At 36.6% G+C, this 16295-nt stretch overlaps 3 protein-coding genes across 5 annotated transcripts; 1 reads left to right on the forward strand and 2 right to left on the reverse strand.

Annotated features, from left to right (window-relative positions):
• Nucleotides 1-504: 504 nt before the first annotated feature.
• Nucleotides 505-6003, reverse strand: LOC100122194 (putative elongator complex protein 1). Of its 2 annotated transcripts, XM_032598596.1 has the most exons (13): nucleotides 5908-6003; nucleotides 5583-5774; nucleotides 4981-5456; nucleotides 4476-4904; nucleotides 3890-4381; nucleotides 3604-3818; nucleotides 3118-3542; nucleotides 2594-3048; nucleotides 1898-2508; nucleotides 1625-1818; nucleotides 1138-1545; nucleotides 851-1066; nucleotides 505-782 (listed from the first exon to the last, which is right to left on the reverse strand). In XM_032598596.1, the coding sequence occupies exons 3-13, from the start codon at nucleotides 5422-5424 to the stop codon at nucleotides 706-708; spliced, it is 3966 nt and encodes a 1321-aa protein (XP_032454487.1). In that variant the 5' UTR covers nucleotides 5425-5456; nucleotides 5583-5774; nucleotides 5908-6003; the 3' UTR covers nucleotides 505-705. The 2 variants fall into 2 exon arrangements, with proteins under 2 accessions (XP_032454487.1, XP_016839870.1); XM_016984381.3 differs by having other exon boundaries at nucleotides 5583-5922.
• Nucleotides 5811-12902, forward strand: LOC100122178 (germinal-center associated nuclear protein). Its single transcript, XM_001605732.6, has 10 exons — nucleotides 5811-6121; nucleotides 6508-7719; nucleotides 7791-8606; nucleotides 8685-9211; nucleotides 9289-9648; nucleotides 9724-10476; nucleotides 10558-11052; nucleotides 11127-11408; nucleotides 11493-11874; nucleotides 12057-12902. Exons 2-10 carry the CDS (start codon nucleotides 6523-6525, stop codon nucleotides 12321-12323), a joined length of 5079 nt encoding a protein of 1692 aa, XP_001605782.2. The 5' UTR covers nucleotides 5811-6121; nucleotides 6508-6522; the 3' UTR covers nucleotides 12324-12902.
• On the reverse strand, nucleotides 12896-16285 carry LOC103317441. Of its 2 annotated transcripts, XM_031926447.1 has the most exons (5): nucleotides 15159-16285; nucleotides 14281-15095; nucleotides 13978-14202; nucleotides 13514-13893; nucleotides 12896-13437 (listed from the first exon to the last, which is right to left on the reverse strand). In XM_031926447.1, exons 1-5 carry the CDS (start codon nucleotides 15403-15405, stop codon nucleotides 13095-13097), a joined length of 2010 nt encoding a protein of 669 aa, XP_031782307.1. In that variant the 5' UTR covers nucleotides 15406-16285; the 3' UTR covers nucleotides 12896-13094. The 2 variants fall into 2 exon arrangements, with proteins under 2 accessions (XP_031782307.1, XP_031782306.1); XM_031926446.1 differs by having other exon boundaries at nucleotides 14281-16285.
• Between the last annotated feature and the right edge of the window lie 10 nt (nucleotides 16286-16295).

Here is a 16295-nt window from a genome sequence, read left to right on the forward strand (position 1 = left end):
ACATCGTCTGGATCGAAGTTCAACATAAGAATGAACTTTAACGACGAGCATGGTGAAGATCAGCCTTGTCGCATGTTCCTCAGCCACATTGCCAGTGATGATGGAGTGCGGATCGTCAGAACACATGTGATTGATTAGTAGATTTGACAAAGAAGCCAGAAACGTGACAAGCAAGTTGTTAATTATGCAAAATTTTATTCAACCCTTATAGTGCTTATTTATTTCCATGAATAGGTAATTCAAACTTTTTTTTGTTCACAGCTTATTTCGCAGGCATTTCAACCTGAACGTCGCAGGGAAGTGCATGTTCATTATGAAATATTAAAATGTTTCCAACAAAATTTATTTTATCTAATTAATTTAATTTCAGAAATGCTAATTTTGTATAGTTACAATTTTTAATATATTAAACAGAGTGAATGAACACGTAAAAAGTGTGTAAGAAATCGTCTGATCGTCTTGTGTAGAATATCTTAGGTTCGTAAATAAAAAGCGTTTAAGAAATGTTTTCTCTATTTTTTTTATTATGATTACTCATAAATACATGTATAAATAGGTTACACCTAATAATATAAATCACATATATCAACTACAGCCTGGTCAATATAACTCTGTGCAAAACTTACAAAAATTAATATTTTCAAATTTCTCTAAAATATCAAGTACAAAACCTATAACAATGATTTAAATGTTTGCCACAATGTTTTACTTGGAAGAAACTTTAAATGCATCTAGTTTCCAATCACTTGGCTGTTCTTCCGGTGGATTCAGCAAACGCGGTTCTAGAATAAGAGAATCGATATAAAAGTCGGACTCGTACAATAATTGTGCACATAAAATGCATACGTACCTATCAAATTTTGTGGTATAGTACTGGGAGACGGTAGATTTGTACTACTACTGCTAGGCTCTTCGCTATCGGGACTTTTTATTTCGGCTGGAGGCCAAATTTCACGTTTGCCCTGATAGATGTCCTCCAAAAATTCACTCATCACTTTGTACAATTCTTCGGCTAATTGGTCGCTGTTTATGAACAACAGCATTTCCGCTATCGATCGAACTTCGTCTAAAAGTAATCCAATATTGTTTAATTATCTTGCTATACTTATTAAGGAGATGCATTTTTCAATAACAAACCTCGTTGCTTGTAAGCTTGGCTGACAAGCTGGTGCAGCGTCCTTATAAGCGCCAGATCCTCGTATACACTACCCTCCTTGATGCTCTGAAGTTTTCTCTCGTGCTTCCTACGATTTTTGCTTGATCGGTAGCTTCGTCCGGTACTTCGTGACGCTTGTGAGCTTCTCGACATAGTCGAGCCTGCGATACTCGTAGTGTCGCTTATCAGATCGCTAAAGTCGCCCCTTTCGTTACCAGTCGGTTCGTCGTCCAGGTCGAACAGGTTACGCATCGCGAGCTCACGAGCTGCGGCCTGGGCACGAACGACACCGAGGCGGTTTTTGTACTTCTCGAAGTCTTGTTTATGCTGGCGGATCTGAGAGAGCATAAATTCAGCGTGGTCCAGTATACCGGGCTTGACGTGTGTTTCTGCAAGTTGACAATTTCGTTCGTTAGAAAATAGTGTCAACAATTACACGCACTGAAATATTGAAATTAAATGAGTTACCAATGAGATCTTCTCGCTTCATACAGTGAGCATCCGTCCATGCCTGGTGCCAATGTCTTCCTTCGCACAGAGTCGCCACTGCATCTTCGGATCTGTTCAAATGCTTCGATAAGATGACCGCGGCGGCTTCGTATCTCTTATCCTCTAAAAGCCGGCTGACCAACTCTTCGTACAGTTCAGTCAATTGAGGAAAACTGGAATATTCATTTAGAAAATTATACTTAAGAAATTTTTACAAATATTTGACGGTATCAGTATTTACAATTTATTTACCTCAAGTTTAGTTTCATAGCTGTGACTATGGCATCTTGCCAGCTGTTAGCCTGTTTGAAAGCGTTCAGTGCCTCCACGTAGTCTTTTCCTTTGGTGAACATGATACCAGCCTCCCGATACTTGGCTTTGCTCGACAAATGCTTTCCATAAGCTACAGCAATCTGCTTGTACTCGCTACTCTTACTGTTGTACAGTTTCAAGCCTTGGCTGTACAATTCGTGGCATTGAATGAAGTACATGCACTCGTCGTACCTATCGGGTATTTTGGCTATGTGCGTAAGAGCAGAGTTGTAGCGTTTCAAGTAACTGTCGATCGAGAACTTTCGGTAATTCTCTTCGAGGCCGTTGAGTGTGTTCAAGTAGGATATGTACTCTTTTGGATCTTTTTGCGATTTTTGGGCTACCAGCATCACTAATTCAAAGTCGTACATGCCTAGTGCGATGTCGTACAGGACGTTCACGTCCACCATGTATAGAAGATATTTTAGAGCTTCTTCGGCTGAGAAGCCTTGTTGGTTCACGTCTTCCTGAGCCTTAAGTTGCTTTATCTTCTTCAAAGCATTTTCCAGGCCTACCTTCTTTTGATTCTTCACCAAGCTTATCAGAATCGGCTGTGAAACCATCATACAGAATTAATTAGTTTTACTGGAGAGCTTCTTAATGATATCGCATTATAACGTTTGAATTCACTATTACCTGTACAAAATCATTCGAGTTCTGCTCCATAATTTTCCTTAAAACTTCACAAACAGCCTCGACTTTACCCGAGACACTCTCCTCTGGTTGCTTGCTCCGATTTTCGTAGCTGCTGGCATACGTCGTCCTGGTCACATCTTCATCCTTGAGATCCGTCAAGAACAAACTAAGCCAGTTAGCATTTTTCACGTCTTGAACAAACTTCTCTGTGTGCTCAATAAAAGACTGCGGATTGTGATCGTACAGTAAATTCAGATCGATTCGCTGTTTGCGCATGAGATCGAAGGCCTTGTGGTAGTCGAGTTTGTCGATAAAGTTGCCGATAATAGCGAGAGACAGCGCTCGGGGTTGTATACATTCCAGATTACCTCGGGGCATTTGCAGGATTGCTCTCGCATCTTTTGGAATAGCCATTACTAAGGTTGACCCCCTCTCCAATCGTCTTATGCTCAACTCTAAAATTTTACAAATTTAATAATTACACGAAACTATAATTATCGCGATATTGTAAAAGTTCCGCATACCTTGCTTTCTGTGCACTAAATTTGTCTCGTTTTCCCATGGTTGAATAGTTAGATCTCTCGTGCACAGCTGATCCAGCCCATTCTCATCTAATTTGAAGCAAATCAACGCATGCTGCAAAGTTGTCAGCAGCAAAAATTCGGAATGTACGAAGAAAGAGGTGATGTTATTGGACACCTGCTTGCCGTTTACGTATAGAACGTATTTTCGCGATAAGGCCACGATCGCTTCCTTTTCTCCAAACGTAACCAACTCAACTTTGACCATAGCTCGTGTTGAGCTTTCATTCATTATTACCAGGTCGGATTTTGATAGACCATCCCGATCGTTGTAATTGTAAATCTTGTTGTTCACGACTATATAAACTGTCTTGGAGTCGGAGGATGGGACGATATGCTCTATTTGTCCAGGCATTTCTTGTATGATTCTGTTAAAAAAAATTGTATCATCTGCATTGTAAACAGTTGATATATAATTGCAAAACTTACTTGGCATCAACTGTTATTTCCTCCACACCTTCAACATCCAGAAGATGAATTTCGCACAAAGAACTTTTGACACCTAGTGAGACAGAGCACAAGACAATATTTGGTTTGTACCAGAAGAGGTGTTGCAATAAATGAAACGAGTATTTCTTTGCGTCTTTTAATCGCAAATCGACGTTGTATAATTTTTTCTTGGCATACTGCACAGCCCATGATTCCTATAAAAAAGTAATCATTGTAATAAAAAAATAGAATGCTTTTATAGTATATAATTTGATAATAAACTCACATTGATATTTTGACAAAATTCTATTTTATTGTTACTCAAAAGTACTAAGAAATCGTTAGAGCTAATTTCAGAATCTTGAACTTGTTTTGGTGCAAACGATATTGCATTTACAGGCTCATCAAATTGTAAAGTTTGTTGAGCCATTGGTGGTGGAACTATACCATCTCTAAAGCCTGTTACAAGCACTTTATTGCCATCTATTACAGAAACAACTGCTTTGTCTGCCAAATCCTTTCCATGACTATGCGTTACAGTCCAGTAAAATGTATAAATGGTACTATTCTTTGATGACAGTATTAAAAGATCCTTGTTTACTTGAGGAGACCAAGCCAAATGTAAAACTGGATTATTTTTAGGATATGTGATTGTTTGTTTTAGATACCAGTGGTAATTCTTTTCTCCCCATAACTGAACAGTCATAATTCCACTAGCAATGTCTTTGTACCAAACTGCTAAAATATCAGAGTCCCTTGACCAGACTAAGTCTTCAATCTAAAATAAAATTTATTTATTTCATATTATTGTATCACTTCCATTAATTAAGCCATCTTAAAGAACATGCATGAGAACAGAAATATGGAAATACCTGGACACTTTTTGTTTCAAGAGGAAGTGTGAATTCTCTATGCAGAAGGCCATTTTTCTCAAAAAGTGCAACGGTATGCTTGTTTGGCAATTTTCTTGTTGAAGCTATCAGATTACCAGAAGGTTTCCAAGACAAAGTGCCTTCTAAGCAATCTACTAATTCACTTGTGTACTGCAAGATTCCTTCTCTATCGAAAACCTTGAATCTCCGTGCATTGGCTTCTTCATCTATGTAATTAACAGCAAATAAAGTACCATCTCCTTTCCAAGTTATTCTAGGTAAACCATTGTCAGAATCAGTTTTTCCAACAACTGCTGATTTTGCTTTTGCTGCTGCTTTTCCTTCAGAGCCATGGAATTGGGTCTCCTTTTTACCCCAGCCAACTGTTATGAATTGTTTTTCCCCAAATTCTTTTGATGTTAGATTTACCTATAAAATGTGCATTTACATACTTAAAATTAATGTGAAAAGCTAGATGTTATGACAAAGTATGATCAGGTCTTACCTCTTGTAAAATATCAAAGTTAGATGATAGTGTTATGACAACGTTATCCTTTGTCAGAAGCACTACAACTTCATGGTCAGGACTGATTTTCATACATTGCAATCCATTGGTAAAATCTGCTATTTCCTCATACTTCACTTTTTCATCGTCCAAGTATGTCATGCAAATGACTAACCCACAGTCACAGGCAATATATAGTTCTTGATTTATACTGCAATACTCGATACCAATAGGTTTCAGCTCCTTGTTGTTGAAAATTACTTCTTCGTCAATGTACTTTCTGTCGTTACTTGCATCAATTGCAAGAAACCTATTATCTTCCCCTTCAATAATGTAATATCTATCTTTGTCAGCATTGTAACAACAGTGATATTTTTCATGAGGCAAGAAGTCACCGTCATTGAATGTATTCGTCCTTTGGCTTTCTATTACTAGATTCCTCATGATGATCTGATTAAATGGCACTAGTCTTTCAACTGAAATTTTTACAATAGTTTTATTTATTTATTATGCGTACTTATTACACCTGCTGTAATGAGTAAAAGTAAATAACGAGTATTTACGTCTAAAAGCATTGAATACCATTAATTATAGTTTCTTACCTTTAATTTACTTTTAAAAAGTCATTCATTTGACTATTATACAGGTATTACTTCAAATTTTTCCTTAATTTACTATCGTTAAAAACTTATGGAGTTATCCTGCACATAGTTTTACTCTATTCTTATTTTTGGTTATGACTATGAGAAACAAATCTGTCGCACGTGCAAAAGTTGACGTCTGCGCCGCGCGCCCTGCAATTGAAAAGGCGCTAAAATGTAACGACACATTGTTCTTTGAATATATTGACAGTATATGCCATTATATACTCTTAAGTAATTGTTTTAGTTTAATTAAATAGCAGTTATCAGTAAAAATACTCAATACTTGGATTTTATTCTGTAGCTGTAATTTTTTATAAGTCTTTAAATTAGCAAACATCAAATACGAATAGCCATGTTGCGCAGTTGGAACATTTCTTCACATGACGTCACAGAACAAGTTTGTTGTTTTCAAGTTCAACCTTATACATTCATAGAGGTTATGTAGCACTCCGAGATGTAAATCTAACGTTACGTTTATTTTATAAAAACAATAATAAGTAAGTTAATAAAATAATTCAGACTTGGTTGTACTTCAGTTTGATACTTATTCTACAATAATATACATAAAGCTTTATTTATGTAAGCGAAATTACGCCTTTTGTAAGGAGTTAATTGTTAAGACAAATAAGTTTTTGTTACTTATCAATATATAAATGACAATTACTTTTTTATTATGACAAATTAATCATTTGCAAATACCTGATTTATCTTGATAATTTTGGAACAATGAAAAATCAAACATAATCTAAAAATAGATTGAAACGTAGACAGTTAGTTCAATATACTAGAAAAACTATTTTACGAAAACCGTTTAATATTCGCTATTTTAGAGTTTTTAAAACTTGAATTGGTCTGAAATAATATCCTGTTATGTTTATTCCAGTCAATTAAAAACAAAATGGATAAAAACATGCAAGTTGATCCAGATCCAGAAACAGATACTATTTCAACTGGCTTTATTTTCTCAAGACCAAACATTATCCCTAGTCCAGAAAAACATGTTAACTTTGGTGCTTTTACTGATAGTGCTAATGTTTTTGGTGGGAGGATTACCCAATTTCCTGAAGCTTCAACTTTTACATTTGCCAAACCAGCGACTATTGAAAGACAAGATTATGGAGATGAATCACATACAACGAATCAAAACGTACAGGCCAACAGAATTTTTCAACCCTCTCCGTTCTCTACCCAAGATATTAAGAAGACAGCAGATGAATCACAAATAGCTACTAATCAGAATGTGCAAACTGATAGAATTTTTCAACCCTCTCCGTTGTCTACCCAAAATATTAAGAAGACAACAGATGAATCACATACTACCAATAAAAATGCACACAATAAAAAAAATGTTCAACCTTCTCCATTTTCTGTCCAAGATATCAAGAAGACAGCAGCATTCACTCAGCTAGAGAAAAATTCCAAGAAAAATGAAAATATTAAACTAGAAGTATCCAAGTCTATCAGCTGCCTAGATGTACCAGATTCTCTTCTAGTAAAATCTGTGGCCAAGGAATACTTCGAGCAGTTTGGAGAAATACTAAAAATAACTATTCGGCCAAAACGTAAAATAATCGCAGTTTATTATGGTACAACAGTTGAAGCATCTGAAGCTTATAACAATGCTGGATCATTTTTGGGACATGATTTTAAAGTTGAATGGACAAATTCGGATTTATTGTTGAAACCTAAAAAAAAAGAATCTATTAAGGGCAAGATTTCCAGTATTTTAAATATAGATGACGATGTGAAAGAAGAATTGGAAGCTCTAAAAGGTTTAGAGTATAATTTGCCAGATACCCAAAATTTAAAAGTTTTGACTGCAGTCGCAAAGGCAAAAGTGAGAAAGGCAAAAGTTGTTGCTAACAAGGAAGCAAAGCCTTTGATGAAAGCAGCAAAAGCATTAACTACAAGATCATCAATAAAAAGACCATTAACTTCATTACCTTTAGCAAGCAAAATAGCAATTGCTTCTGAAAAGTCAACTCCCATAGTTGAAGCAGCAGGAAATCAAGTTCTAAAAATAAGTAGCTCAACTATTGAGGAATTAAAAAGTCAAGTTCGTCAAGCGGGTACAACCTCGGAAGAAAAATGGAAGGTTTGTATTCACACATAGCTGATTAAGGTTTAAAAAAATTTATTGTGACGTAATACAATTTATATTTCAAGATTCTGGATGCCCGGGATCGCCTTATGAGACTAAAGCGTAATAAGCAAAAGAAACTGGCTACCGCCAAGGTAACAGTAGGTGTCTGTCCAGATATGTGCCCAGAGAAAGAAAGGTATATGCGTGAATTCCAGAGACAACTCTCGCCTTATGAACAAATGGAAGGCGGCGAGTACAGGATCAATCACTCTGTCGCTGTAAAACAGTATTCCCGGTCATCAGCTGATCAAGAAGAACCAATGGCTCATGATTTGAGGCCAGTCAAGTCCTTGAAGATGACCATGAGTTATCTCTTACACGAGATCGCCGACCTTTGCGAGGAAGACGATGCGAATTTAACCGAATGGTACCACTTTCTGTGGGATAGAATGAGGAGTATACGTAAAGACATAACGCAACAGGAACTGTGCTGTGTAGACACTGTTGAACTAGTGGAACAGTGCGCCAGGTTTCACATATTGTCGTCCGAAAGGCTTTGCGCAGAGGAGGCATCAGTTTTCGATCCAAAAATCAACAGTGAGAATCTGACCAAGTGCCTGCAGTCGTTGAAGTACATGTACTACGATTTAAGAGAAAACGGCATATCTTGCAAAAACGAGCCGGAATTTCGCGCTTACATTATTTTACTGAATTTGAACAACGGCACCTTTATATCGGAGCTGAGGACGCTGCCTCCGGAAGTTCAGCACTCGACAGAAGTAAAATTTGCACTGGAAGTGCACTCAGCCATAGCCATGGACAATTACTGTAGATTTTTCAAGCTTGTGCGCAACACGTCCTACCTGAATGCCTGTATTCTGTTGCGTTACTTCAATCAGGTATTCTAGTTCTAAATTGTTCCCTTGACATTAATCAAATTTGTATTCACTTATTAATTCCATGAATGTTACTTAAAGGTCCGTGTAAAAGCCTTGTCAATAATGGTCAAGGCCTACTGCCGCACCTCGGGCACAACGGAGTATCCTCTCTACGAGTTAATCGACATCCTCGGCTTCGAGGACGAGGATGAGGTGTTTGATTTCTGTTCTCGCGTGGGTCTGAAAGTTGACAAGGAAAGCCTCTACATCAAATTGAATAAAGAACAATTTCGACGACCTGACAGCATGCTGGAACAAAATCGTGCCTACAATCTTGTTTTATCAAAGAGAGTGTCGGTTAACCAAGCAGTTGGCGAATGTATTGCTGGAGGAGTTTGGCCCGAAAAGACCTACGAGAATCACAAGCCGCACAGTAGTTTCGACTCGCAAGGATACTTGTTGCCCTCGTCCATCAACGCTCAGGATCAGAATTCAGCGGATCCTTACGAGTTTATGGACGAGGAAGAGAATGACGTGCAGTTTGTCAGCGAACAGAAAAGGACCAAAGTTGTTAATAAGATATCCAATAATATCGATGAGAAGAAACAATCTAATGCTGTTGCTAAGTATAATATTTTTACACGAGTCCTTATACTATCTTTTGGAATGTGTGAGATTCTAATTACAAAAATTATCGTTGCAGATCGACGAATGCCGAGTTCTCGTTTAAACAACCCGAACCAATTTTCTCCGCTCCGACGACGAATAAAATTTTCTCCATGACGACAGCAGCAGCTACGCCGAGTAGCAGCGTTAACGATCCAAAATTCTTGGCACCTACTGCTACCACAACTGCGACAACGTCGATCTTCGCCAAACCACCAGCTTCAATTTTCCAAGCTATTCCGACGAAACCGTCGGTTCTCCCGACGAATTCACCTTTTAACATGACGATGAATAAAAGTATATTCGCTGGTACTACTAAACAAACAAACTTGTTCAAGCTGCCTTCGGTATCAGCTATGTCTGTACCAATGAAGCAGGATACCGTCGACGCTGCGAGGTAAATTATTTTAACCTGATTATAAGATTTATTTCAAGTGCAATTAATTTAAAAACCCCAATCACTGTTTCACAGCGATCGCGTGTCGACAAAGCGGCGATTGGAACAGGACTCTGAAAGCAGAGTCGAGAAGAAGAAACTTTTGGAAAGGGATGAGCTTCGTCGCAAGCAACTCGAAACCGAGGAGCGTCTAAGGATTGAACAGGAAAAGTTGCGCCGACTAGAGCAGCTGAACAAGTGTACCTTGGAGCAATACAAGCAGCTCCAGAAGGAGGTTCTGGAAGAGATGTGCTCCTCGATAGTTCAAGCCGAACTGGATCGGATCAAATTCATTGGAACCCTCAGCAACGAAATCTTCGACAGCCTCGTGCGCGAGATCTGCGAGAGTATACTGGACGAGCAGCTTTTCATTCAGGACATGCTGATCGAGGTGGAGCGTCGGCTACGTGACCGACTCGTTATCAAGTACTACCGCATGTGGAAACAGTGGGCCGCGAAACGCAGAGCCCAGCGCAGAGAAGCCCTGGACAATACGCCCGTTTGGCTTCAACCTCAGAGCTTGGAAGAGCGCGCCAGACAGCTCTATCATCCTGAGCAGAAGGTGGCGATTAAATACGCGAGAGAGAACAAGAGGAAGAGTCTGGTAGCCGATGAGGAGAAGAAACAGAAGCTTACACCGATTGAGTTCATCATCAACGTAGGGCTGAAAGAGAATGCCAAGAGCTTGGACGTGGAGCCCAGCCAGCATGCGTTTTGGAAAATGGTCATATCATGGCCGCTGTTGGAGAACAGACTCACGCTCTGGCGGCACAAAAAAGTCGTCAACAAGTAAGTTATGCCCCTGTTTTTCTTTCATGATACTTGATTTTTTAAAACATGGATTGGGTAGAAGAAAAATATTTGTTCTAGATATCTCAGTCCAGAAGATTATACAATAGAACCAATCATCATTCAACACAAGCCCAATCCTCTGGAACACCTCGACATCTGCATTCGCCACTTCGAAGGACTTATTTGTGAGAACTACCTGACAGGGATGGACGCCCTCCTGTTTATTGTTAGTGCCGACGAGGAGCCACGATCTATTGAACGACGTCTTACTAAGTCTGTACTATCCCGTGAAAAACTCATGCCCATACCGCTAGTCATCTTGATTTTTGGTGACGAGGACCGAGATCCTAAAGTAGTTGAGGTTGCGTCAATAGTCGAGAATTTACTAGAATCGGGATACGTATCCGAGTATACGGTATTATACGAGAGGAGCGTCGATGAAAATGTCGTTCTCAGTGTATTGCAAAGTGCCACTATGTGGCTGGCTATTAATAAGTCACCGTCTGTGCCATTGGAAATGGATTATTTAAAGAGGGTGTTTGACGACTGTTTGACTGAAGAGCTGTGGCTAAGGTAAATTTTATTTGCTCGATAGACGACGGTCAATACTTGTGGATAATACGTAATACTTTACGACATGATTTTAGGATTCAAGGACATCTATCGAATAATCCCAAATTTTCAAAACCCTTGAATGACCCGAATTTCATAATTAATCTGCACAACGAAGCGGTCAATCACATCATGGACATTATTTTGGACCCAGAATCGATGACCTATACCGATTTTGCACCGGAGTTGAAGGTCTATCTAAATAGCAAGCGCACCTATCCCTGCACTTACGAATACTTCGATATCGTCTGGAAGCATCCGGAATACCGAGCAGAACTCGAGCGCATAATGAGTAGTTTTATTTTTCCACCATGGAAGTAAGTTTTGTTTCCAATCATACAAAGCGCAGCTATACTACTACAAAAGTAGGCGTAGATCTATTGATGACTGATGATTTTCAGAGAATCATGGCCAATTCATGACACGATGGAGCTTCACGAAGCTATTACTGATTATTGTTGTCAAATTCTGCCTTACGAATGCAGTGTATCTGTCACTAACAACATAATGAGCGACATGTTTTTGATATCAGGACATAGTGAAGATAACTGTCAAACTTTCACCGACGTTATTTTGCATATTATAGGCAAAAAGCTCACTGCTATAGGTGGTAACACTCGCGTTGTTTACAACAAAAATCATATCAAGCACTTCCAAACACTGCCTTGGTGGTTTAAATCGAGCATACTCATGGATTATATGATACAGCAGGAGGAGAATGATAAGGAAGAAGAGGAAAATCAGGAGCAAAATTTGAGTATATCTGAAACAACTGTGAGTCAGGTAAGATAATTAATAGTACATTGTGTACCAAGGGCTTAAAGTGTGTCTTTTTTAAACAGAGCGTGGTCAAAAATCCCGCTTAGTCCTTCCTGTCCTTGATACAAACCATATTTTGTTTAGATTAAAATATAACACATAAATTAAGGTCCATTACTCACAGTATCTTTTTTTTTTATTATCAGATGCAGAATTCTATACCCTCGACATCGCAAATGGACATAAACTTCGAATGTGATATTGATGAGCTGGATCAGACGTGTCGTCAGCAGGATGAGGAACTAGGATCATTGGATGAATTCTGTCAAGAAACGTGCAAACGCTTCGCAGATGTGCAGGCTTGTGCAGAAACATTGGAAAAGCAATTGAAAGAGCAGAGATTGAAAAACGAAGCTCTCGAAGCTAGGCTGAAAGAGGCGCTTAAAGATGAAATCTTTGATAGCTGTAGCTGATTTATTTTTTACTTACCTCGCGGTTATTATTTAACTTTTCTGAACCATTAATTATTAATCGATGGAATGGAAAAAATGTGACTTTTTAAACATTACATTTATTTGGAAGTGATTAGGAAGTTTTGTAGTATGTTATGGTATAGTTTGTATATATATACATTAAACTTAATTGTATAAGAAAGTGCGATAAGGGTATTCTTGTTATTTTTTAATTCTTTTTATTGGAAATGTGCCATGTCTGTATAAATAAGCCATTTTACTTACAAACAGTCTAACACCATCGATTTATTAGAACATTAAATTAATGTTTTACAACTTTACCACAAGTTTTTGAAGTAATTAATTAATTACTTGATTCTCATTTTATAGAAAATAAATTAATAAACGTGCATTCTTTTTATTAGGTGAATAATTCAATTCAAACATTCATTATTATGAATTAACTTTAACTTTCAAGTAACATAGACTACCCTATCTGAATGTAAATACGTATGTCTACTAAATTAAGACACCCAACTTAAATGTGTATAAGAACAAATTGACAACAAATTTCTTACTATTAAATAATAACATTTTTTATTAATATAATGAGTTTTATTTTCATGAAATCCGTTATAAAAAATACTCCAATTTCTCAATCAATAATATGTTAAGCATCATTATAAAGAGCTCTTTATAAAACTTGGCATTAACAGCATACAATGCTTATCAATATTTTTTTTTATCATAAAATTATAATAACGCAGAATAAGTGTATTTTATGCTAATTATCTATACATCAGGTAGTTTAAGATCAGGAAAATCTTGACGCAATTTTGTAAGAGCTTGTACACGTCTCAATTCAACTTGCTCTCGTTCATACTGATCGCTGTTATTATTACAATGAAAATGATTACTGCCTCGCTGCAAAGGTGTTTTGCATATGTAACACATTGATGCACCACAGCGACATGTCATGTAGTTGCATCCGTGTAGTTTAACAAACGGCGTGTTACATCTGGGACAATATCTTATAAGTTCTTTAGACATTTCTTCTTCAACAAATAATCTACCTTTATGCTCGTCAAGAACATCTTCACATTTTATAGGTAAGTGATTCATTCTTTTACACAGACTAGAAATCACCAATATAATATTTAATAAATTGTTTTATCATGGATCAATTTAATTAAAATAAAAAATAATTTTACCGGCAAGTTATTTTCATGCACTCTGGATTTTTGCAAGTAAATATTTGTATTTGAGGGGCAAGCTCCATTGAATATGGACAAAATGGACAGTTAACTAATCCATCTAACTTGGCAGCTTTTATTTCAAATTCTTGTCGTTTATTTAAAAATATATCGAACGTATGGGGTGATAAAACTCTTCGAAGTATATTTAGTGAAAATTCACCAGTACATTCTGCCCCCCTAAAACATTTAACAGAAATTTCTCCATTTGAGAGAGCCAAGTCTGTTCCTTTAATTATACATCTTTTACAAAAAATGTGATTATTATCACATTCGATGCACTCTGTTGGTTTGACATCATCATAACAACATTGACATTCCAAGAGAAGTTTCTGGGCCTGTGATATAGGAGAATGCATTTAACGAAATTATTAATTTAGTTTAACTAGAATCAAATATTAAAAATGAAAAAATTAAATCACCCTTAACAAATCCATTTCTTGTTCTTCTTTTTTTCTTATAACATCCAAATATTTTCTGATATGCGATTTATTCTCAATATATGCAATTTCTTGCAACAAAGGTATATTGTCAGAATCAATATTTGATTTTGCAGTTGGCTGAATGCCGCTTATGTTCTGTAAATTTTTGTCAGCTAGACTCAAGTTATATTTACTCTCTGCATAAACTTTATCTATGTATCTAGCCTGAAAAATAAACAAGTTTTTACAACGTGGATTTCATATTCCACTTTTTTTTAGTGTGTAAAATTAAATTTAACAAACATCAAAATTATATCTGTTTATCAAAAAGTTTAATGCTTTTTCTTGTTTGGCACCTTCTCTTTCTGGGTTTTCAAAATGTTCAAATGGATCAGGAAACTGTTTAATGAATCTTTCTAGATCAAACCCAGTTGTATATTCTTCAATTCTTTCTTTGGTTCTCAATCGTGCATAATATTGATCCCTTTTTTTGTAGTTCTTGTGTTGAAGATTAGATTCAACAAATTCTTCTAATGAATTAGCATTTTCATGATTTTTTTCAACAAATTTTTTAAGAATGTTTGGGTCAGCATCAGGTAGGATGTTTTCCAAAATTTGCATTTTTTCAACAACAGCAACTTTATCCTTTTGAAGAAATTCTGAAAAAAGCAGCTCATTAAGCAAGTTTTCATTTCGTTTTTGTTCTTCCATAGCTTGGCGATCCTTTGCTTCAAGCATCTCCGATAAGATTTTGTCCATCTTTATTTTATTTTCCTCTTCTTCTAATTCTTTAACAAAATATAACAAGTAATCTTCACTTGTTTGATTTTGTTCATCGTTTAATTCAGAAATAAGAGCTTCATCAATTTTCTCTTCATAACTGAGGAGATGATTTATTAGCATAACTAAACTATTGCCTTCCTCATTATTAAAAGGTGGCTTAATACAAATTTGTCTAATATATTTAGCATCTACATTTGGAAACATGCTTAGTAATGTACTGTAATTAGGTTCGATACTGTTAGTTCTGTCAACATTTTGAATTACTTCCTTCATTCTGGATTTCTTCAATGGTTGACCAGATTGTTGAGCATGCATATTTGCAAGTCCAGCATTTTCTAAAATCATGGTTTCTTCCTTTATTGTCAAGTTGTGCGCTAGATCAAATGGCTCATAATCACCTGTAATATCTATAAGTTCAGCGTTGGCTGAACTTGTTGACGGTTGATCAAATTGCTGATTACTTATAATATTTGTAAGCCGCGAATTTTCTGAAGCTATGGTTTCTTCTTTTATCTCTGTACCCATGTTTTCTTCCTCTTCTATCAAGCTGTGCGCTTGATTAAATTGCTGATAATCACCTGTAATATCTACAAGTTCAGCATTCGCAGAAGTTATTGATGGTTGGTCGAAATAGTGAAAACTCATGTTGCAAGCGACAAGTCATAGGCACCAAAAATAAATCAAACGATGAATATTATTTTTAATAATATTGTTCCATTTGAATTACACAGTTGAATTTGAATTTGGTGTAGATGCACCTGGTATGTATAATGAAACAGATAGGGGAATCACACGTGAATAATCACGATTACATTACTTCAGTATATCATTTATGTCGTGCTTTGCGAAATTTCAAGCAAAATATACACCATATTTTGTTGTACGTTAACACTTAGAAGTACTTGAAGGTATAAATCCAGTTAAGCACTAAGATGAACCACTGACTAAATTTTTGATGATAAGACTAACGATAGTCGACTGGATAGGTGTGTGTATATGTACTAATATTATCGGCGAAAATCTTATGTGTCGATCTATCTATGAGCTATCTATAGTCATTGCGTAAAAACCGAATTCGGCACTGAAGAATGAAGATTCACTCGTCTGCTGAAAAATAAACTTCACTGATGAATTTTCACACAACACTTGCTTTTGTTCTTTTTCTAATTGATCATCAAAAGGTCCAGCTTGTGTTCTCTAGCGCACAATATACTTAGGTTTTTGTGACTTCCATTAACCGCGATCGACAACTTTCAATTGTTCTGATTCCGTTCGCAAAACAAATGCCAAGCTTCGCCTTGTTTACCAATCGCTTCATGTTCGCCGTCCAATTAGAACGTAAGCCTGCAGTAAGTAAGTATACGGAAACCCTAGATCCTGACTTGTGAGTGAAGCTATATAAGCAATAAGTATTGGTAAAATCATAATGAATTCTTCAGTTCTTCTAACAATGAACTGGGCCAAAAGATTAAAAAATAAGTATGTAGATGTATAGATAGGATTACTTGGCGGCAAATTTTTCGGACTATGCGGAA

Source organism: Nasonia vitripennis, chromosome 3 (genome assembly GCF_009193385.2).
Source record: "Nasonia vitripennis strain AsymCx chromosome 3, Nvit_psr_1.1, whole genome shotgun sequence".
NCBI lineage: Eukaryota > Metazoa > Arthropoda > Insecta > Hymenoptera > Pteromalidae > Nasonia > Nasonia vitripennis.

Bases quoted from the DNA above. Each gene is read 5' to 3' on its own strand.
- LOC103317441 (XM_031926446.1), bottom strand. From the start codon at position 15,405: ATGAGTTTTCACTATTTCGACCAACCATCAATAACTTCTGCGAATGCT. The intron at 13,894-13,977 runs GTGATTTAATTT...CCTATATCACAG, and splicing joins AAGAAATGGATTTGTTAAGG to GCCCAGAAACTTCTCTTGGA. The intron at 13,438-13,513 runs GTAAAATTATTT...GGTGATTTCTAG, and splicing joins TGCATGAAAATAACTTGCCG to TCTGTGTAAAAGAATGAATC.
- LOC100122194 (XM_032598596.1), bottom strand. From the start codon at position 5,424: ATGAGGAATCTAGTAATAGAAAGCCAAAGGACGAATACATTCAATGAC. The intron at 1,819-1,897 runs GTAAATAAATTG...TGAATATTCCAG, and splicing joins GCTATGAAACTAAACTTGAG to TTTTCCTCAATTGACTGAAC. The intron at 1,067-1,137 runs GTTTGTTATTGA...GATTACTTTTAG, and splicing joins CCAAGCTTACAAGCAACGAG to ACGAAGTTCGATCGATAGCG.
- LOC100122178 (XM_001605732.6), top strand. From the start codon at position 6,523: ATGGATAAAAACATGCAAGTTGATCCAGATCCAGAAACAGATACTATT. The intron at 9,649-9,723 runs GTAAATTATTTT...ACTGTTTCACAG, and splicing joins GATACCGTCGACGCTGCGAG to CGATCGCGTGTCGACAAAGC. The intron at 11,053-11,126 runs GTAAATTTTATT...ACATGATTTTAG, and splicing joins ACTGAAGAGCTGTGGCTAAG to GATTCAAGGACATCTATCGA.